Genomic DNA, 20,350 nt, shown 5'->3' with positions numbered 1-20,350 from the left:
AAACTTTGAACCCCGCCTGGGGCCCCAGTTTTGGTCCGAGGGTCACAATTTTTACAATTTAAAATCTTCACTTAGTATACAAGCTTTTGTGTAAATATTGGCATTTCTGGTGCAGTGGTTCTTGAGAAGAAGATTTAAAAAAAAATTTCCTATGTATTTCTATGTTAAACTTTGAACCCCGCCTGGGGCCCCAGTTTTGGTCCGAGGGTCACGATTTTTACAATTTAGAATCTTCACTATACTGGCACTGTACCAGTTATCGGCTAAAATTTAACGTTTTCTTTTCGTAATTCCTTATTTCTTGATATTTTTGGATAAAACTTGACATACTTTAAAAAGTTAACTCCTTATTTATCAATCTGTTAGTTTATATCATTATTAAGAACCCAAAACATCTTGTTTTGTGCTTTTAAGCAAGCCCCGAATTTGCCGAGTTTTTACGATTTACTGTACCAGTTATCGGCTTCGTGATAATAACATAAAAGAATCCGTGTTCATGTTGATTTTATACTCTGCTAAATATAGTTTGAATTATGCCCCTTGTGAGGTCAGACTAAAGTATTCGGGGTCATGATACATTATAAACAAAACTCATAAAATAATTCGTTTATTATCATACGGTAATACACCAAATCGTATACTATTCAATACATAATTGTGCAATCAGGCGTTCAAATGCGCTACGAATCTCTCGGAAATTCGTGAATTCCTTTTGTTTAATACATGTTAAATGTATTGATTTTATATGTCAAATCAAAGAAGGGATATAATAACGTATCACAAAGAGGTAATATTCTATTTTTAACTTATTTCGTCACTTCCCCCACTGCTGAAAGTGCAAAGATGTAAAATCAGCGGTAATCAATGATCATTTAAGCTCATGTATAAAACATATTCAAGAAAGTTTTTAAGCAAACTTACTTTTCTTTATTCGAAAAAGACGACTGAATTAAAAAATCTTGGATTGTCGCGTGCTATAAACCCGAACTCTCAGTTTAGCCGATAACTGGTCTTAGCCGATAACTGGTACAGTACCAGTATATACAAGTTTTTGTGTAAATATTGGCATTTCTGGTGCAGTGGTTCTTAAGAAGAACATTTTTTAAACATTTTCCTAAGGTATTTCTATGTTAAACTTTGAACCCCGCCTGGGGCCCCAGTTTTGGTCCGAGGGTCACCATTTTTACAATTTAGAATCTTCACTATATATAAAAGCTTTTGTGTAAATATTGGCATTTCTGGTGCAGTGGTTCTTGAGAAGAAGATTTTTTAAACATTTTCCTATGTATTTCTATGTTAAACTTTGAACCCCGCCTGGGGCCCCAGTTTTGGTCCGAGGGTCACGATTTTTACAATTTAGAATCTTCACTATATATACAAGCTTGTGTGTAAATATTGGCATTTCTGGTGCCGTGGTTCTTGAGAAGAAGATTTTTAAAGACATGCACCCTAAACTTACTGTTTCGCAATTATCTCCCTTTTGAAAAGGGCTGTGCCCTTTATTTTAACAATTTATAACCCCCTTTCCATAAGGATGCTTTGTACCAAATTTGGTTAAATTTGGCCAAGTGGTTTTTGAGAAGAAGTTGAAAATGTGAAAAGTTTACAGACGGACGGACAGACGGACGGACGGACGGACGGACGGACGACGGACAACGGGTGATCAGAAAAGCTCACTTGAACCTTCGGTTCAGGTGAGCTAAAAAACCTCTGAATGGATTCAAGTAAGTTAAGGTGCAGAGTGTTTGCACAAGAGTCATAACTCCTAATGCAAATTCCTTTACAACTGGTATTTATTACAGTTTATTAGACAAACACAGGTAAATACCCGGTATAATGTATAAAGACATTCATTGATTTACATTTAGTATTCCCCTTTGATTGAATGGAATGGAAATTAAATTGATTGTTTCCCAGTTCATTCTCAATCTGAATAATGTTCTCAAAATTTGTAATCAAGTAAAATCATGTTTTTTTTTACATCCTACATCAGTCAACTTATTTCATTGTCTTGCATTGTATGGACATAAATGTCTCTCTCAAAAATTCACAAGAGTATTGGTAATGACATAATCAACCAGATAAGAAAATTACAACATCACATAAATTCTCCAAAACAAGTATCACTAGAACATAAATCTGAATGTTTTTAATGTGTATAAACATCAATAACATGATATAAACAAAGTCTGCATTAACATATGTAAATCCTTTTCAAGTTTTACTCATCATTCATATAGGTTTTCATATATACTGATATAAAAATAGTTCTCTAGTTTTCACTTCTTTCCTTCCACCATGATGATGTGATAACCAAATTTGGTTTTGACGGGTGGGTCAGTGTACACTGGGTTGGCTAGTGAGCTGGTGGGCAGGGCGAACGCCGCATCCTGGAAAGGCCCCACCATACTGCCCCTGGTCATCCATCCCAGGTCCCCCTACAGGTAAAAATCCAGGAAGCCATGTCAGCCAATTGTCTATATTCAATATACAGATATCTACATGTCTATGCATAACATCAATACATTTCCAGGTTATAAGAAATGATGCAAATTTTAGAGGAGGGTTTCTCAGCCATGTTCCATAAATTTACATTATCTGGAATCTTTTTATTTGTACCATAAATCTGCCTTTTATACAGACAATTTTATTCAGTATTCTAGTGTTAATTAACTGTTATTCAAGGAAATGCTTGGCTTAGTGGTAGTACCACGGAAATCTACTACATCTAGGTAAAGGGGTTTGGGTCACTGATGCACCAGTACAACCTTTTAATTTTTTTTAACTTGATCTCAACTTGTATATTTATTCCATCATATCCATAGTGGGTGAAATTGCACTAACTTTGTAAAATGCATGGTATCCATCAATTAATTTCTTTTTATTTCATTTCATACAGTTTGAAGGACAAATAACATTTTTTCATTAAAAAAATACTTTGAGGCTGAGGAATTGGAGAACCTTATCCATAGGCGTCAGAACCGGGGGGGCTAGGGGGGGCTTAGCCCCCCCCCCTCTTTTTATGCAAAGTTATACCTAACCATTAGAAACATAGCATGATAGAGGGTTCAGCCCCCCCCCCCCCACTTTTTCTCGCTGGAAAGATTATTGTTCCTAAATTTACCTTGAAAGATTCAGAAGCATACTAGCCCCCCCCCCCCCCCCCCCCCAAACGGATTAGGAATTTCATGAATTTGGGAAAAAAATATTTGGGTAAGTTTTTTTTTCTTTTGGAAGTATAGGTATACTTCCCTCCAACCCCCCCCCCCCCCCCCCCCCCCAGGGGATTAGGATTTCCATGAATTTGGTAATTACTATTTTCTCAATATTTCTGAGGATTAGTCTAGCCCCCCCCCCCCCCCACTTTCAATTTGCTTCCGACGCCAGTGTTATCTAAATGGATTGTAAAAGACAGTAAACTGGATGTACATATACAGGCAGAAGATTTTTTTTATTGATACAAACCAATAAATCATCATCTTCAATAATCATTACCTGCTATACATTTGACATATATGTAACATATTGACGTACCCCTGATCTGGCCTTATCCTCACTGTACTGAGCAGCTACTTCGTTAAACTTCATTCCTCCTTTGATTTTTTCTAAAGCCTCTAGGCATTTAGATTGCTTCTCACACAGTATGTGTCGTACCTGAAACAATAAAAAAACCAACCACTACAGCAAATTCAATAATCAACGTACCGGTATTCACAAAGCCGGACGAAAAACTTGGTCAAAGGTCATCATGCCCATAAAGCTTTAAGTTTAAATGATTTGCCATAGTTTGTTGAAGTTTGAAACTGTCATTTTAATGATATGTAAACAATTACAGGGAAAGTATGTACATTATAATGTGGCAAGTTTGGATTATTTATCCTCATTAAAAAATTTTCAATTTGAAAAACAATCATATGTCACTCTTTATCTCATGGTTTGTTTCTGATAATTACTAATAAATTTTTAAAAAATAGAATAAAATGTGACAAAATTCAATATTTTAGACTATATTCCAATATACCTGGGTTAACAAAAACAAGTTATTTGAAAACTTTTCAAATCCATTGATCAATTCTCTTTCATGGAAAACTTATCATAATACTGCATATGTAGTATCTGGTGTGTCTATTTACTTTTTCAAAGAAAACTACAAAGCCCAGTGATATTAATAAATAAAGTCAATCATAACATTATGTAAATCATATCAGAAAAGGAAACAGATATTCAGTTACAATGAAAATCTGAGTTATCTATCTATAGCCGAGTCTTGCATGTAATTAGCATAATGTTATGAAGGTTTTTATTTAGTTTATCAATATTCTAATCAATTTATTGGATTTGCAGATATCTTTTAATTTTCATAACATATGAATCAAAAAATTGAAAATATAAAACATTTCATAGATATGTAATGTAAAATAATATATATGGATATTAACAATTATATTCAAGCATAATTATATAACTGCTGAAAATTTACAGATTGGTTTTTCTTATCACTGTAGCTTTGCATGAAAATTTACAGATGTTACACAACTCTTTAATTTTCTGTGTACATAGTAGCTAGCTACATAAATGTATTTGGTTTCACAAAATAATGTTTCTTATAGTCTACATACTGTACTTCTAATATCTTACGAATTCTTATGAATTATACCTAGTCTCATTAGACTAGACAGTTTATATAGACTTACAGATCTTAATATTGTATTGTTATTTTTAAACCATGACCAATTTCAATATCCATTAATCAATTGTTTGACAGTCTTATTTTTGTAGGTATTCCCTTCACTTAGCTTCACTGGCTAGACAGCATTTAACATATTTAAAGAGGTGTAACCTTGAACAATTAACCTGAGTAAAAATTCTCTAGAGCAATGATGACTCTGGAGATGTTGGAAAGGTAACAGCTGGTCCCCAACCCACTCTGTTTGCTAAACGATATAATTAAATACCAGTATATCATTGAAGATAGCAAAATAAAAAATTACTTATTGTGTTCACTTGTGTGTGCTATTCTTTCTAGTGACAATGACGAAAATGTAGGTCTAAATACAATAATTCATACACCATGTTTACCAAGAACTTGGCTTGTCTAACAAGATGCGTTTTCACTTCATTCGTTTTGTTTGCAAAGTCATTATTAAAAACACTGCAAGAGTAAGTTAGGGTCATTTTGTTTTGTAATAAGCACAATGCACAGTCTCAATAGTCTACATGCAAGGTAAATGCACCAAGTCAATAGTCTTTGTATATATAAATAAAGCATGAGTATGTTGAAACTGTGACAGAGCAGTCACGTTCTCTTGTGTTCTCCATTTCGATCCAATTAAATTTTGATCAAATTCAATTATTGACATTACTGGTATGACCTGAAATTTCCTATTGTTTGTTATGAATGGCCCTTGTTGTGAACTCTCTGAGTAAATATATATATTATACATTCAATAAACTGCACATGCTATCGTCCCAATAGCCAGTAAATAGATATTTTATTATACCTACGGTATGAAAACTTAATTCTTGCAGATTTTCTTGATGGTAAACAAATTAGAGTTACCGGACTTTGAATCAATCAAATTACTTTCACTTTATTACAATGTGGGAGATCTAATGAAGTTGGTGAATAGTTTCATGCAATGACTATATTCACCATGGGAAGATAGCATTTCACTATTTCGCAGTTATATTGAATAGTGTGTTTATTCGTTGTAATTTTACATAGAAAATATTCACAAAGGTATAATAAAGTACACTTTATTGGCCTATTATCATGTAGAAAAACATTTGGAACACAATTAATTGAAACCCCCCAAAAATAGTGTACCTCATATAACAAATGAGAAAATAAATTAAGTGCAACCAGACCTACCAATTTGATAAAAATGATGAAATACATTACCGTATATACTTTCATAGGTCGATCTACAGGGATGTGACTAGAAAGAATAATCTAACAGTGACCAGGTTGGGCTCAGGTCACCAGCAAGAATTCGTCCCATATACTTGCAATGTAGCAAGTAGCCTCGAAGTGGATTTGCTATGTGTCAATTTTAAGCTTCATTGTTAAAAATAATCTGCAGGGGAAAAACATGTAGGGTAGATATACATTTATACAAACCTTTTTGAACATGTTTATGTATCTAAGTCCATAAACATGATAAAATATCCATTTAATTGGTCATACCAAAGTGGATATATTTCTACGATGTACATGATCTAAACATTTGAATTTATTGGAAATCACACACAGAATATTTCAGATTTTATCTTTAAAATTTCAATTATAAACAGAGAATTTTTAAACAAGATGTTAAACTGTAGTGATTTCTTTGCAAAAACAATATATGTGGTAAAATGGGACTTTAAAAGAGCAAAATAGAGGTGTTTTAGACCAATCATATGAAAATTTAGTGAAGATACAATGTAATAGTTTTTTTTTCATTTGCAACCTAGCATGTGTAGGGGATACATTGCATCGTTAAACCAGGTGAGGTCCGTAGGACATGTGTCATTTTAACGATAGAACATTCTATCTAGGATGTGAACATTTCATGCCTAGTTTATCAACACATTAAATTATTTACAATAAATGTTGCATCAATTTGGTAAACCAACCTGATTTCTTAAGGGTAATTCATCATAATGACAGTACGTTAGCTCCTGGGTGTATTCAACAACATAAGTTGCCGTCTCCCAAATGGATGCAGCATATAACATAGAACCATTTCAACAAGTTAGAGCTTGAACTTTGGGCAGTACATGACAAACTCTGATTTGATGATGGCAGCGTTTTCTCCATGACTTACTGTCCAGTCATTGGCCAATAGATATGAATAAAATGAACGCAATGATGGGCAAAGCCCGACTCGCGATGTGGACTTAATGGTCACATATATATATTTAGGATAATAAGTGAAAAATGAGAGTTGAATCAGCGGTACTATCAACCAAAAAAATTGGGCGCCACCATATTAACCGCCATCCTCTCATCCAGCATCTGAAACCTATGTCTGAGATTCAAAATTCAAGCCTGTCAAGTGCAACAGTATCATAATATGCACTAGCCAAGATAGTTTGAAGTGAGAACCAGTAGTAAGTAAGATATAGTCATCAAAGGGCAACGAAGTGTTCCTAACACTTTATCAGCTCCAAAAACCTGGCTAACCTCTACCAGCATCCAAAACCTATGGCCGAGATCCAGAATGCAAGAGCATGTCAAGCGCATTAGTATCATAAGATGCACCATTCATGCAAGTTTGCTGAAGATAGGACCAGTAGTAACTAAGATACATTCATAGTCACCAAAGGGCACCTGCTCCAAAAACTTACACCTGTTCAAAACAACCTTTATTTCCGCAGAACAGACATACTGTAAACCAACTTTTATTCACAACGTCTTTATAGAGATAAGAATAGAAACAATGCTCTGTTACACTCGTTACCCTTGTAACCCTGTTTCAGAACAGAGATATACATAGAGATACAAGGAGAGATCCAAGAGTCTGTTACCGTTGTTACCCCTGCTACCCTGTTTCATATTGATCCAAGCTACCCTGTTGTGAACAAAACAGTTCTAATGTTTTATACACATGATAAAGATTCACATTTACATATACCTTACCCTACTTTGACTCTACATAAGGAACATAATTTTGTGCTCTTGGTGTAACAGGGTTACAGAATTGCCATACTGGGAAACTGTACTGGATTTGAGACATATCTGAATGAAATTACAACTTCAAAAAGAACCATGTGTAGTTTTCCTAGTTTCAGTTCACTGCGATAAAAGTATTATTTGGATGGATAAATTGATAGATATATGGGCAAAACAGACGCAAATTGCAATTACTTATCATCAATTACTATTATAATGCGTTTTTATGAAAGTTTAAATGCATAAAGTAACACAAAATGAAAACTGTTCAAGACGAGTTTCAATATGTTGGGAAAACAATCAAATTATTATAATTATTAGTGTAAATAATATATTCCCACATTAATTTTTCCTTCTTCATTTATAAGTCTATTGAAATGTACCTCTGGTGTATTTTCGAAATTGATCCGCCCCAAAGTATTTGATCAGAAGTGAGGGCGCTTGATTCAATATGGAAAAAAAATATGAAACTCGGAAAATGGAGGGGGTGTTGAAGTTACTGTCTTCGGAAGTTTGATACAATATACTACAGTTGAGAAGGACAAAGAAACTTGATTGAAACAAAAAATGAAAACATTTGAAATCCCGTCAATAATAGTCGCAACGAAACCGCATTCTGATTTGTTAACAGTAAAACGTCTGTATACTTCAGCTATAACCAAAGTGTATTCAATGTACATAAAAAATGTTTATTTTTTAAGAAATAATTTAAAGTGAGCAGGTCCTACCATATTGCGGTAGTTAAATCATTTTGTCGAAAAATCTATCAATACAGAAATATTTCCAGAAACTAATGTTATTTTGAGTTTCCTCTATTATGTACCCCAGTGATGTTCATCATGTCTCTGTTAACTAAATCTAAAAATATTCCGACGTCAAATGCCAATTTCAGCGCATGCTACTGTACACAAACAGAAATACTGTGATACCATAGAACCCGCGATGTGATAGGAAACAAGCATACATTGATTACACACACTTTTTTAACATGATAGATTCAGTGAATTTATTTATTGCAATACACAGAAATACACTTAAGATTCTCTTGGAGAAAATGTACCCTATGAAAATAATAAATAATGGTTTTCATGGATATTCTTAAATGAAACAAAATAAAATATACAATGAACATTTGTAGCATTTGTTGCTGTTGTTTTTAAATGCACGTACTTAAATTATCAAGACAATAATTTGTAACATATACATACACGAACATGGCCTGAGCAGTTTAATTAGTCGACAATTAATACACCATAAACGATTCCCTTGAATAATTAGTTTTTATTGCAATCTCATTTGGAGAACTTGATGATGAGTAACTCAAGAAGTTGATATCGCATTATTTTTTTTTTTTACATTTTTTTTTTGAGATTTATCTATTAAACAAAGTTGCTTAATAAAACCAAGTCCACATGGAAACTACTACGAAATGTAACATTGGACAGTCAATTTGCTTCTGACGCCACTGACATGCTGCTCAGGTATTTAATTGATTATCATTATAATTAAAATCAGGGGATCCCGCATGGAGAAACTCAAATCGGTAAGGCTACCGATAAATGGATAATTAGAAGTAGTCAGATAACACTTTATGACAAGTCATTATTTCGTACCTAAATAAAAGTTGCTACAATTATTATAAAGATATTATTCATAAAATGAATACATTTCTATACATCTATGCATTAAAATATGCATTAAAGTAGCATTTGAAAATTATGAAAACCCTAATATTATAAAATTTAACAAGCTCATGAATACTTTTAATATAGAAAAACTAAAAAACTTGTCAATATTTATTAAGAAAATTTTCAAAGTCTGTTCTTCCAGAAACCAACTTTAACAACCTATTGTATTGTGATTCAAACCTTTTTTTGTCATTATTACTTCTACTGTACATGTGATCCTTGACTGTATTCCTGTACATTTGTATATACTGATTTTGAACCTCAAATACCAGTGAACTGGTCTTGAGCGAATAAAGAATTGAAAAATTGAATTGAAAATTATTTAATATGTCCAACCCCTTTAAAATTATAAAGTATTAAATTCATATATCTATAAAACTCTTACATTTCTGTATATTTATTATGCAAAATAGTATTTAAAACTATTAAAAACTTTTAAGTAGTATAATTATGATTTTCATAAGGTACGTTTTCTCCAGGAGAAAACGTACCCTAAAGATTGGGTACGTTTTCTCCTGGGTACGTTTTCTCTTGGGTACGTTTTCTCCTGATACCCTATTATCGACTTAAATGTCCCACCTTTACAGAGTTCCCTCCCTTTGCTTGCTTTTTTGATGAATCATCATCGCCCCCGCCTTTAGCTCCTTTACCCCCTCCGCCTCCTCCTTTATTTTTTGGCATTTTTCACTTTGTTCTTGTTTAATGTTTACAGTTTTTACCATTCATCCACATGTCACAACATAATCAGTGTTAACATTAGAATTTGCATCAAATCGTTGTAATATGTTATTTTAAACATTCAAAAGATTAAGAAAATTTAATTGCAATATAGATTATGATTGGATCAGCTGTGGAAAGAGTAAGTTACCTTGACCAATCAGATTGTCAGACTCATACATGTGTTGGAAAATAATGCAATATGGATGACGTCTGGTCAAGTTAAATAAAAAATTACAGTCTAAGCCACACTTCTCTTAAAATAAGAGTCATTTAGCTTCAGCAATGTCTGATGAAGATTGTTTTGGTCCAGCGCTACCTCCAGGTAGTTATTTTATTTTATCAGTGCCGAGTGTTTATTATGAATAGAATAATTCTTCTAAGACACAGGTGGGCTCGGTCGGTTAGCAGGTTCAGTAATCTCAGACTTAGCTACGTAGCTTGATTTACATACAGAGCTTTATTTACCTACCTGAAATAGGTTTATTTAGCTACCTTTATGCAATTATGCCTTATATTTGTACTGTGTAGTTTTATAAAAGCAACCCAGATGGATAAGTGTGATCACTTCACGATCTGCTGAATTATATATATCTGATATATTACCAATCAATTATCATGTTTATAACCAGAACTGTTTTTCTTTGTTATAATTCCATTTTAGAATTAACTGTTTGGTAACATAAACAGTTATACATATCCCTAAAACATTAAGAACTTTGACAGTTTACATTTGTGCAAAAAGAGCAACAATTTTAAAGCTACGTGATTTTTTAATAAATTTTTGCAGATCAGTTCAAAGTAAACGTACCTGTGTGCAACTTTGAGTACAAATGCAACAAAAAATATGATTGAGTAGCTAAATAAATCTACTTCAGGTAGGTAAAAAAAGCTTTGTAGGTAAATTAATATACATAGTTGTACTGGATCTGGTTGTTGGATAGTGAAGTTTTGCTCCTAAAGAAAAAAAAATGATTAGAACAAGTAATCTTAGGTGTATTTCAAGAAATAAGTTCACTGAAAACCCCAGTTTCAATCATGTTAAAAAAGTGTATCTGATTACATCGCGGGTTCCGTTGTATCGCAGTATGTTTGAATAAATTCGTTTTATTCTGCAATTTTCCACATTAGGTTTATGCACCAACTTCAAAAGAAAGTTCAAAAGACCAGAATGTATTTGATGAGAAATTTTTTTTTAAAAAAAGGTAAAATAAAATGCAAATTTTATTCCCTAACAAGCCTAAGTGACTTTGCTTTTATGAAGAATCATATTTTAATTTTTAAAAAAAATAAAACTGTCTGTTATGACTGAACCAGACTTCCAGATTTTCAATGCCGTGATAATATGGAACTCTTTAATTTTGAAGGTGAAGAAGACTTGTGATTTAAAAATGACACACAAAATAAACGAAGTAAGTTCGGAAATGATATTCCTCAGAAAAGCTAGTACAGTGGCACCTGTTTTAAGCGGCAACTTGTGGGACAATGACAAACTGGCCGCTTAAGACAGATGGCCTCTTATTCTAGGTTTCAAATTAATGAAGAAAAAACGCCGAGTATTTTCATTTTGGCTCTATTGCACAGATTTATTAATAGCATCTGTAATGGCGGCATACACGAAGATGGTGAATGCACAGCTCGGATTCAATTCAAATTAATTCAATTTGTGTCTATCAAGGGATTAAGAGCAAAACATTTTCTGCTAAATACGCCCAAATAATAATTTTCAAGTGATTAAATGCGGTAAACAAACAGAAGTAGCGTTTCCGACAAAGGCTACTTACTGAATTACGATAGCCAATGTTTTACCTCTTAAAAAAAGTATCAAAATTCCATTGAAATATAAAATAAGCACCCCTTTAATTATCTCAAAGAAATTTTCTAGAAAAAAGGTGCGTATAACTGGCTATGATTGCTGTAAATGTTAAGCTGTTTAGCGCAAGACTGGCCATTTAATAACTTAGAAATGAAGTATATAAGTACGTGTAGATACATAAACACAAAACAGGTGTTATGATAACCAATTATCTCATCAAATCTCAGCAGACTTCAAATTACACACTCAATTATTTGTCATTAACTCATTATCAGCTGTCGAAGTTTGGCTTCTTTTGATACGGGGTCACAAGTCAGAGTCAAAAGTTATGGGACAAAACAGACCAAATGGCTGTTGAAACCACGGGACCTAAAAACAGTGGCCGTTGGCCGCGTTAGACAGGTGGCCGCTTAAATCAGTTAAAATATAGTGAAAAACTAAACAGGCGGGTTTGAAACCGGCCGTTCATGGCGAGTGGCCGCTAAATAAAGGTGGCCGTAACAGCAGATGCGACTGTATAATACAAGCTCTTTCAACTTGTGAAAATGACAAATTGATCTCTTTTTTTAGGGAAAAAATATGTATGGCGATATTATGAGATACCTGTTTATATTAAAAAAGGTAAACATGGTAAAGAGATGACACTCACCATCTTGGATTTATAGTGGCCCGGGTCCTCATTTCAAGCTATGTTTTAGCCAAGTTTTCCAATTTCTGCAGCAATTTCTGACGAGATCTAGGTTAAAAAATGATCAAATGACTTATCCCTAGCTATCATCTGACAATATCTGTATGCTGCATAATAAACACACCATTCCGAAATGTACTAGATACTTGCCAAGCTTAGCGAAAGCAACAGAATTTTACTTTAAATTCTCCATATAATTTTTTTTTTTATAATTTATTTTTTTTTTTTCATTTTCACAATCATATATGATTTCATAAAGAAAGTAATATATATAAGAATTTTTTGGCATTCTCACTTTCACACTCTTTCTCTCCCTTGCATACTACATTATATATATGTATATATCCTTTAAATTCTCTATATAATGACTGAGATGTTCCGAAAATGTATGATAAGTCTAGAGATAGAGCTCAAAGTAGACTTTTGGAGAAAGCCGCCAAATGTTAATGGCAACCTACTTTGAATTTAACTTTTAATTTTTTGTGCAAGATCTGCTGTATTGTCTAAATATTTTGAATATGATACTGTGATACTGATTTGATTGTTTATTGTTGCTCAATTGAGCGATATGGCCCCTGGGCCTCTTGTTTATGTAAGCATATGATTGTGTTGCCTATTTAAATATCTTTAAAGCAATTTTTATTGTTTAACTTAAGATATATGCCATTTATGAGTTAAAATTTTCCTTAGAAACCCTATCTATTTTTTCTACTGTGTTGCTATGTTAATGCACCACAAAGTATTATTTGTAATTTATAATTTTTTAACTTGGTTGATTAAAATTGAATTTACAGGTTAAAATTTCCCTTAGAAACCTTATCTTTTTTCCACCATGTTGCTATGCATTATGAAGTATTATTGGTTATTTAGAATTTTTCAATTTTTTTAAAATTAAATTTCTTTAAACAATGTTCAAATTTCCTCCATCTGTACATGTTGTCTATAGAAACCACTAAAATAAAATGATTTCATTGTCTCCAGGTTTTAATGAAAGAAGCACTTTAGAGAAACTACAGAAAGAGACACCTGTGAAACGTGTCAGTGGAATAGGACCTCAGCTTCCTCCCCACCTACAGAATTCTCAAGAATCATCACCAGATTCCACTACAGAAGAAGAGGAGGGACCATGCTTTGGGCCCTCCCTGCCCCCCCACATCAAGTCATCTTTTAACCAAAAGCAAGGCTCAGTTAACATTGGCCCTTGTAGAACCTCACAATTAAAGTCTGAAGACAGCTCCTCAGTGATCGGCCCGGCCCTTCCTCCACATTTAGACAAGAAACAATCTCAAGGTAGTGATGTAAAGGACAATGAAAGTGGTGCATGTTTATCCAAAGGTCAAAGTTCAAAACAGGACTGTATTATTGGCCCCAGTTTACCCCCTCACTTGCAGAGAAATGTTCATTCAGCATCATATGGAGAAAATGTGCATGATGTCAAGGATGATGATGCTGATGATGATGTCATTGGACCACTTCCTTCAGAGATGTCAGCTGGGAACTCTGGGTCAGATTTTTCTGCTGAGTTTGAAAGAAGAGCCCGCAAAATGAAAGATCACTTGGATGGAAAAGTATAAATTTTACCTTTGATTTTTGTTGCTTTTATCATTTTTATGTTTGATTGAAAGCGTAATTTTCATAGTAAACTAAAGAAGTTAAAGTACACATTTTTATGCCTTTAGAGTGAGAATCCAACTCTTTAAAAATGTACGATAACATCTCTCTTTATTCAGACTCAGTCAGATGGTCAACCAAAACGTGAGGCATGGATGATGGAGTTACCAGACTGTATGGGCCAGAACATTGGACTCACTGCTCGGACTTTCCGCGTCAATGCTGGTCCGGACCTGAGTGATCGGTCCATGTGGACGGACAGTCCGGCTGACAGAGCAAGGAAAGAGAAAGTCAGTTCATTTGATAATCACAGTTTAGTCCATCTTTTGTTAGTTGCCATATATTCATTGATTGAACTACTAATATTTGTTTTTGGACATAAGTAATGTCAAAAAGTCCAAGAATACAAAAAACAAAATACATTGGGCCAATTATAGTACATATATGCACTGGTAAGGAAACAATTATATATTGCATGTATCATACAGTATTCTCTGGCTTCAATATTTAATTGAAAATCAATTTTATAAACAAATTATTAGATTCATGCTGAATATGATTTAATTTCAGAGTTTAAAACTGTGTTGTATTAGCTGTGTTACTACTCTGACTAATACTGTTTGTATCACAGTATGTCGAGATATAAATAAAGAACTAATTGGGTTTGAATTGACGTCTATTGCTGTAGGAAGGAAATACAGATACCAGAAAAAGACCACACCCAGGCTCTGGGCCCTCAGGAAGGGATCAGCAAATCCGGTCAGAGCTGGAAAGCTACAATGTAAGTAACATAATGCAATTCTTCAACTCACAGGGTTCAACTGTTCATAGTAACACACATGTCATATGTGCTGTAAATTCATATTTCTTCAAATCTTGAAGTTTGTGTATAGATTAGATTTTACAAATGATTTTATGAAGTCTGCATGTCGTGTGAAATGAAATTTGATATACAGGTTTATCATAACAATGTCTAGATCAAGTTTGATTTTGGGTGCGATCAAATAATATTTGACAGAGATATGCGCCGTGGACTTATAAAAATTCCAATTATTTGCAGTTTTAGACTAAAACTTTTAGTTCATTTTCTTTCGCGTAGGATGCATATATTGAAATGAAATTTGGTATACAGGTTTCTCATAATGCTATCTAGATCAAGTTTAATTTTGCATACGGTCAAGCATTTTTTGACAGAGTTATGTGCCTTGAACGTAGAAAAATTCCAATTATTTGTACTTTCTGTTTATTTTCTTCACAGATGTTTCCAAGGGAGGGGGGCATAAGTGTTTTACAAACATCTTTTGTTTCTTAAAATTTTCTTGTTTAATTCTGAGTTCATGTAAAAGCAAATCCAATAATCCAAAGCTCTTCACTAAAACTATATAATACAAAATGTACTCTATTTACACTAATACACTGATAGCTGGAAGTTATGGTTCAGATTATTAACTGACTTTTATTTATTGATGCAGGTTTCCAAAGTTTATAACAAATCAGTGGTTATAGACAACATTATAAAATCAGTACCTAGGTTATGAAAATCAAATTGCAACAGGTACATGTACCTGTATCTATTTATAGTAACAGTTACTTTCCGTTCAAACATGGGTGTAAGAAAATTATGGAAAAAGGCGCTATACCTCTTTCCCATTAAGCTTCAGTTCTGCAGCTATTTGAAATATTGATATAATTATTCGTTTACCTTATTGCTACACGAAGGTATTTTCTTTTAAATATTTAGCAATCTCAACAAAGTTAATTTCTCAGAAGCATGCTTAAGTTAACATTTGATTTCATCTTTTTAACAGAAAGCACGTGAAACAGAGTCATTGCTTAATATGCACCAGAAGAAGATGAAAAAACAACAGGTAAGTGTTAAGACATTTTGTATTCACATGCATTTTAATTATTTTCCATAATTATTAAATGGATACCCTGCCATTCATTATTACATATCGTATTGCCAAGTAAAGTTGGAGCCCGGGGTATGTGAGGCTGCTCACTTTTACTTTCATTAATTGATAGCTATCTACTGACCAAAATACAAAGCAAACTGTGATTTTTAGTTAGTCAGTGTGTGTCCGTATACATATAGAAAGAAGAAAGCAGCAAACCAAAGGAGCGGAGGCCATTTGATCGTGACCTTGACCTACAAGCTAACAGATTCGATGATGCTCAGAGGAAGGCAATAATAAAGAAATCTCAGAACCTGAACAGTCGATTTGGCCACAGCAAGGATTCTCAGTATCTGTGACCAGGAGGACAAAAACAAAATCAAATTATTGTTCAGTGTGAATCAGGTTGACTGATACAAACATTGATCAAGACTCAGTGAAAGCGATTGCTAACTCAGAAAGCATTAACTTGTCAGCTGAGATTGATTCATATAAATATTTTACAAGACTAATTTATATGTACCTGGGTATACAGTATTTACAGTTGTAGATTTGTTGATACAAAGTGAAAACTCATACAAAAATTAAAATTAATGTTTTATTAACAATAATTGTGCATAATGTAATAACAACACCAAACATCATGGAATCAAAAAGTTTGCAACGGAATGATACACAGCAGACAGATAAAAACATATATAGTTTGGCTATTTTGAGAGAGACAGCAGTTTTCCTTAAAAAAAACTTGGAGTGCAGTGAATATGTATAGTGTTGCATGGTTGCATTATCTGTCAATATATCAGTAGTTACAGTGATATTTACCTATTAAGGTAAATTAGAATTGGAATATTGCATCTTGTAACATTTCTTTCTTTCAATACAGCAATGAATATGGCCCCCTCCACCAATAAGGATAGTGGGGCAGCGTCAATACTTTTATCATATGATATTTAGTATATAGCATGTCTATTAATTACATTTGTGGAATTTAAACTCAGTTTTTCATACCAAAGATTGATTTTGTCGATGAAAGGGGATATAGTGTTGTTGTTATATTGCCAGTGTCTAAATATTATGCTAACCGATTTTTCATATTCATGTTTAAATAATAATTGTTCTTATTACATTTAGGCAGAGCAGGGACGTATATACTAACTGACTTTAAGTTTTACAAATAAGTCGGTGCAGATACGTTGAACTTGCAGCAGAGTATTTTCTTAAAGGCGGCCCTGAATTCCTTGTTAAAGAAGGTGTAGATGACAGGGTTACAGGCCGAGTTGAAGTACCCCAGGAAAAGAGCCAAACTCTGCACAGCCTTTGGGAACACACAGTGGGGACACAACGGTACCAGAATGGCAATGATAAAAAACGGAAGCCAACAGACCAGAAAGCAGCCCACAACGATCCCGAGTGTACGGACTGCCCTGCGCTCTTGGGGCAGAGATATGGTATCTTTGCGCTTTAAGCGGCGCAGTTTGCGAGCAGTTGTCACGTGACCTTTTTTTCCCGTGACGGTGGGTTTGGAAATGCTCTTTGGAATATTAACGCCGTTAGTGTCCTGACCACCCCGACCTTTAATAATCAGTTTTCCGGTTTCTATGTCAACTATTTCTGTAATAATTTCGTCCTCTGCTATGCTCGGCATGCACCCTTGGTCTTCCCTCGCATCACTTGATACTGAAGCTTCACCGGAAGTAGTGTATCCTGAATCTGTGCTTGACAGGTAGGAAATCTGACGAACCAGAGTTGGTCGTTTTGATTTGGTACATGCAGGTTTCTCAATATTTATTTGGTGAACAAAACTTGGTTGCATACCGTTGTCGACAGTCACTTTCTCAATATGATTTTCTTTAGATTCATCACTGTTCTTTTCAATAGACAAGTTTTTACCTTCTTTCTTTCCAGTGTCACAACAATATCGAAAAGTATTGTAGGAGTAAAGTCCCTTTTTCTGACGAAATTTGATTATCAAACTATTCCCAGGGCCTCTTACCCACTGTTTACCTCTTAACCACGTAACTTGAAAAATTTTGCAGTAAAAACACAACATAATGGCCAAGGGAAGGTAGAAGGCCCCGATAGTGGAAAAGAACGTGTAACCAATGTTTTGGGAAATAACACAGGAGTTTATCGTCATTTGATTGGGCGTTTTCCACCCAAGAAGAGGGGGTAAGGCAATGACAATGGAGTAGGTCCATGCAAGGATTACTAGACAGAGCGCTCGTCTGACGGTCCGAAATTGCGCGTAGTGAAGAGGCTGCGATATTGCATTGTATCGGTCGTAACTAATGACGCACAAATTCAAAATACTTGCAGTACAGCAGATAATGTCCATGGAGATCCAAAAGTCACAAAAGATTGAGCCAAAATTCCAAACCCCTTGGAGCTGATAGACCAAGGCGAAGGGGGTGACACACAGACCCACAAGGATGTCGCTGAGAGCGAGACTGACGATGAAGATGTTGCCCACGCGATGGAGGCGACGGTCCATCAGGATGGACAGAATCACCAAACTGTTTCCAAACACGGTGCCGATAATAATCAGGACAGCGAAAATGGCGATGAAAATGTTAACGGTTCTACTTACAAAATCATGTCCTAGGCCGTCCATTCTTAAACAAGTGGTGAATATAACGTGTTGGTACAAGGATATTTGTAACACGTTGCGGAGTCCAAACTAGGCTTATAATTCGCATTAGGTCTATGAATTTTTCTATTGAATATTAACAAATGTTACATATGGTTTGTTTAGAACCTCCAGTATATTTATCAAGTGGGCTCATCTCAAAAGTTTCACAGGTTGCCATTGGTCGTATGTTATTACAACCTCTAAAAGACCCGCACCAAGAATCCAGCTATCACAAAATATTTCATTGATAAATCCAGAATAAAACTTTACTCTATTGACTGAATATGTCGTGTTCCTAGTTGCAGAACTGCCTCATCGGGAAAAAGTGTTATTCAAATCACAATATGCTGTCAGTCTATACATGAAAACGGTCTACTCGAAATTACGGATGTTCTTTAAAAAGAGAAACAGAATTCTAAAAAGAACCACCTTTAAGATTTGTTGCTTTATCATTTATTGGACAGGAACAACTTTAACTGAGCGTCGAAATTCTACTCCTTATAGAATATACTCAGTAGACATTCCAATCGTAAATCTTTATTATCTTGTGATCAGATTGAGTCGAAAGTATTCTAAATTGAAGCAGTACAAAATGCTAGACATGTCTTCATTGATTCAACTCGGGCTTCTCCCTCGGGGAAAGGTATCTCTCTCGGATCGGGCGTCCTATAATCTCCGCCAGCTCGGGGAGACCTGGTTAGTATTCCGCGTGTCGGTAACGCGTGGGTGGGCTGATTAACCAGGGGATTTATTGTTCTCTCTGTCCAAAGGTCGCCATGTAAGACATCGCTAAATGAAAATATTGATTTTGGCTTTCCTTTGGAAACTATGAATATCAACATTATTGTTGTATATTTTAACATTTTCTTTATAACTTTTAAATCTTTAATTTACAATTTACCCGTTGGCGTAATTCACTTCATGTCATCATTAGTGTTAAAGAAACCCAAGCTGATTCGCCCTCATTGAATTGCAGGGTAATGCACCAGTCTTTTCATTCGTGAAAGAGTTCAGTTCTTGTGGTATCATTTGAAGGATTTGCAGTAAGCAGTAAATTGTTCGGAAATTCAATGTCCGCAATCACAGCTCCAGATAGGAAGATGACATTTGTTGCGTACCAACACAATAACATTGGCAAGAAATTTACATATTGGTATGTAAATTCCATGTACTTTTTATCCAAAATTGAATTATTATGACAGTTAAAAGCTAAAACCCAAAGAAAAATGGAATAACATATTATATTTATATATTGTCACATCAATTTTAAATGATGTGATAAGATAAGCATAGTAAATTTTTCCGTAGTCCACATGAGTAAAATTTTTATCATTTGCAAGGTTATCAGATTTTACAAAATTCGCAAGTGATATCATAAAAGCATATTAACGAGTTCTGGTCCTCACACACGTGTTAGTAAGTTAAGCACTCATTGATAAGACAGCACACACAGACTTCTTTCGTTTTTCTTGTTTTTGTAGAACTGTACATGTAATGTATATTTGTGATGCTTTGATAAGATTTCGACCGAAAGCTTCTACGTTGGAGGCGATAGGACATATACATAGAGGTTCATGGTGAAAAGCAAATGGCGGAAGGGGGGGGGGGGGGGCTAACGTCACCGACAGCGTTTGTCACATTCTGATGAA

General features: G+C 34.3%; 3 protein-coding genes across 3 annotated transcripts; 1 reads left to right on the top strand and 2 right to left on the bottom strand.

Moving 5' to 3' along the window:
* Nucleotides 1-1,775: 1,775 nt before the first annotated feature.
* On the bottom strand, nucleotides 1,776-10,106 carry LOC128180280 (peptidyl-prolyl cis-trans isomerase NIMA-interacting 4-like). The gene is made up of 3 exons (XM_052848256.1): nucleotides 9,925-10,106; nucleotides 3,535-3,654; nucleotides 1,776-2,438 (listed from the first exon to the last, which is right to left on the bottom strand). Exons 1-3 carry the CDS (start codon nucleotides 10,024-10,026, stop codon nucleotides 2,280-2,282), a joined length of 381 nt encoding a protein of 126 aa, XP_052704216.1. The 5' UTR covers nucleotides 10,027-10,106; the 3' UTR covers nucleotides 1,776-2,279.
* Nucleotides 10,107-10,230: 124 nt separating this feature from the next.
* On the top strand, nucleotides 10,231-17,104 carry LOC128180274 (GPALPP motifs-containing protein 1-like). The gene is made up of 6 exons (XM_052848245.1): nucleotides 10,231-10,387; nucleotides 13,548-14,134; nucleotides 14,297-14,467; nucleotides 14,866-14,958; nucleotides 15,986-16,045; nucleotides 16,273-17,104. The coding sequence occupies exons 1-6, from the start codon at nucleotides 10,348-10,350 to the stop codon at nucleotides 16,429-16,431; spliced, it is 1,110 nt and encodes a 369-aa protein (XP_052704205.1). The 5' UTR covers nucleotides 10,231-10,347; the 3' UTR covers nucleotides 16,432-17,104.
* A 109-nt stretch (nucleotides 17,105-17,213) lies between these two features.
* On the bottom strand, nucleotides 17,214-19,567 carry LOC128180266 (5-hydroxytryptamine receptor 1F-like). Its single transcript, XM_052848236.1, has one exon. It carries the CDS (start codon nucleotides 18,681-18,683, stop codon nucleotides 17,241-17,243), a length of 1,443 nt encoding a protein of 480 aa, XP_052704196.1. The 5' UTR covers nucleotides 18,684-19,567; the 3' UTR covers nucleotides 17,214-17,240.
* Nucleotides 19,568-20,350: the final 783 nt, after the last annotated feature.

This window comes from Crassostrea angulata, chromosome 4, assembly GCF_025612915.1.
Source record: "Crassostrea angulata isolate pt1a10 chromosome 4, ASM2561291v2, whole genome shotgun sequence".
Lineage (NCBI taxonomy): Eukaryota > Metazoa > Mollusca > Bivalvia > Ostreida > Ostreidae > Magallana > Magallana angulata.
The sequence above is the reverse complement of the archived record's forward strand: the minus strand, read 5'-3'. Positions and strand labels throughout refer to the sequence as shown.

Excerpts from the sequence above, each read along its gene's own strand:
- LOC128180280 (XM_052848256.1), bottom strand. The coding sequence starts at position 10,026 with ATGCCAAAAAATAAAGGAGGAGGCGGAGGGGGTAAAGGAGCTAAAGGC. Across the intron at positions 3,655-9,924 it reads AGGGAGGGAACTCTGTAAAG|GTACGACACATACTGTGTGA; the intron begins GTGGGACATTTA and ends TTATTGTTTCAG. Across the intron at positions 2,439-3,534 it reads AGGATAAGGCCAGATCAGGG|GGGGACCTGGGATGGATGAC; the intron begins GTACGTCAATAT and ends TTTTACCTGTAG.
- LOC128180274 (XM_052848245.1), top strand. The coding sequence starts at position 10,348 with ATGTCTGATGAAGATTGTTTTGGTCCAGCGCTACCTCCAG. Across the intron at positions 14,135-14,296 it reads AAGATCACTTGGATGGAAAA|ACTCAGTCAGATGGTCAACC; the intron begins GTATAAATTTTA and ends CTCTTTATTCAG. Across the intron at positions 14,468-14,865 it reads ACAGAGCAAGGAAAGAGAAA|GAAGGAAATACAGATACCAG; the intron begins GTCAGTTCATTT and ends CTATTGCTGTAG.
- LOC128180266 (XM_052848236.1), bottom strand. The coding sequence starts at position 18,683 with ATGGACGGCCTAGGACATGATTTTGTAAGTAGAACCGTTAACATTTTC.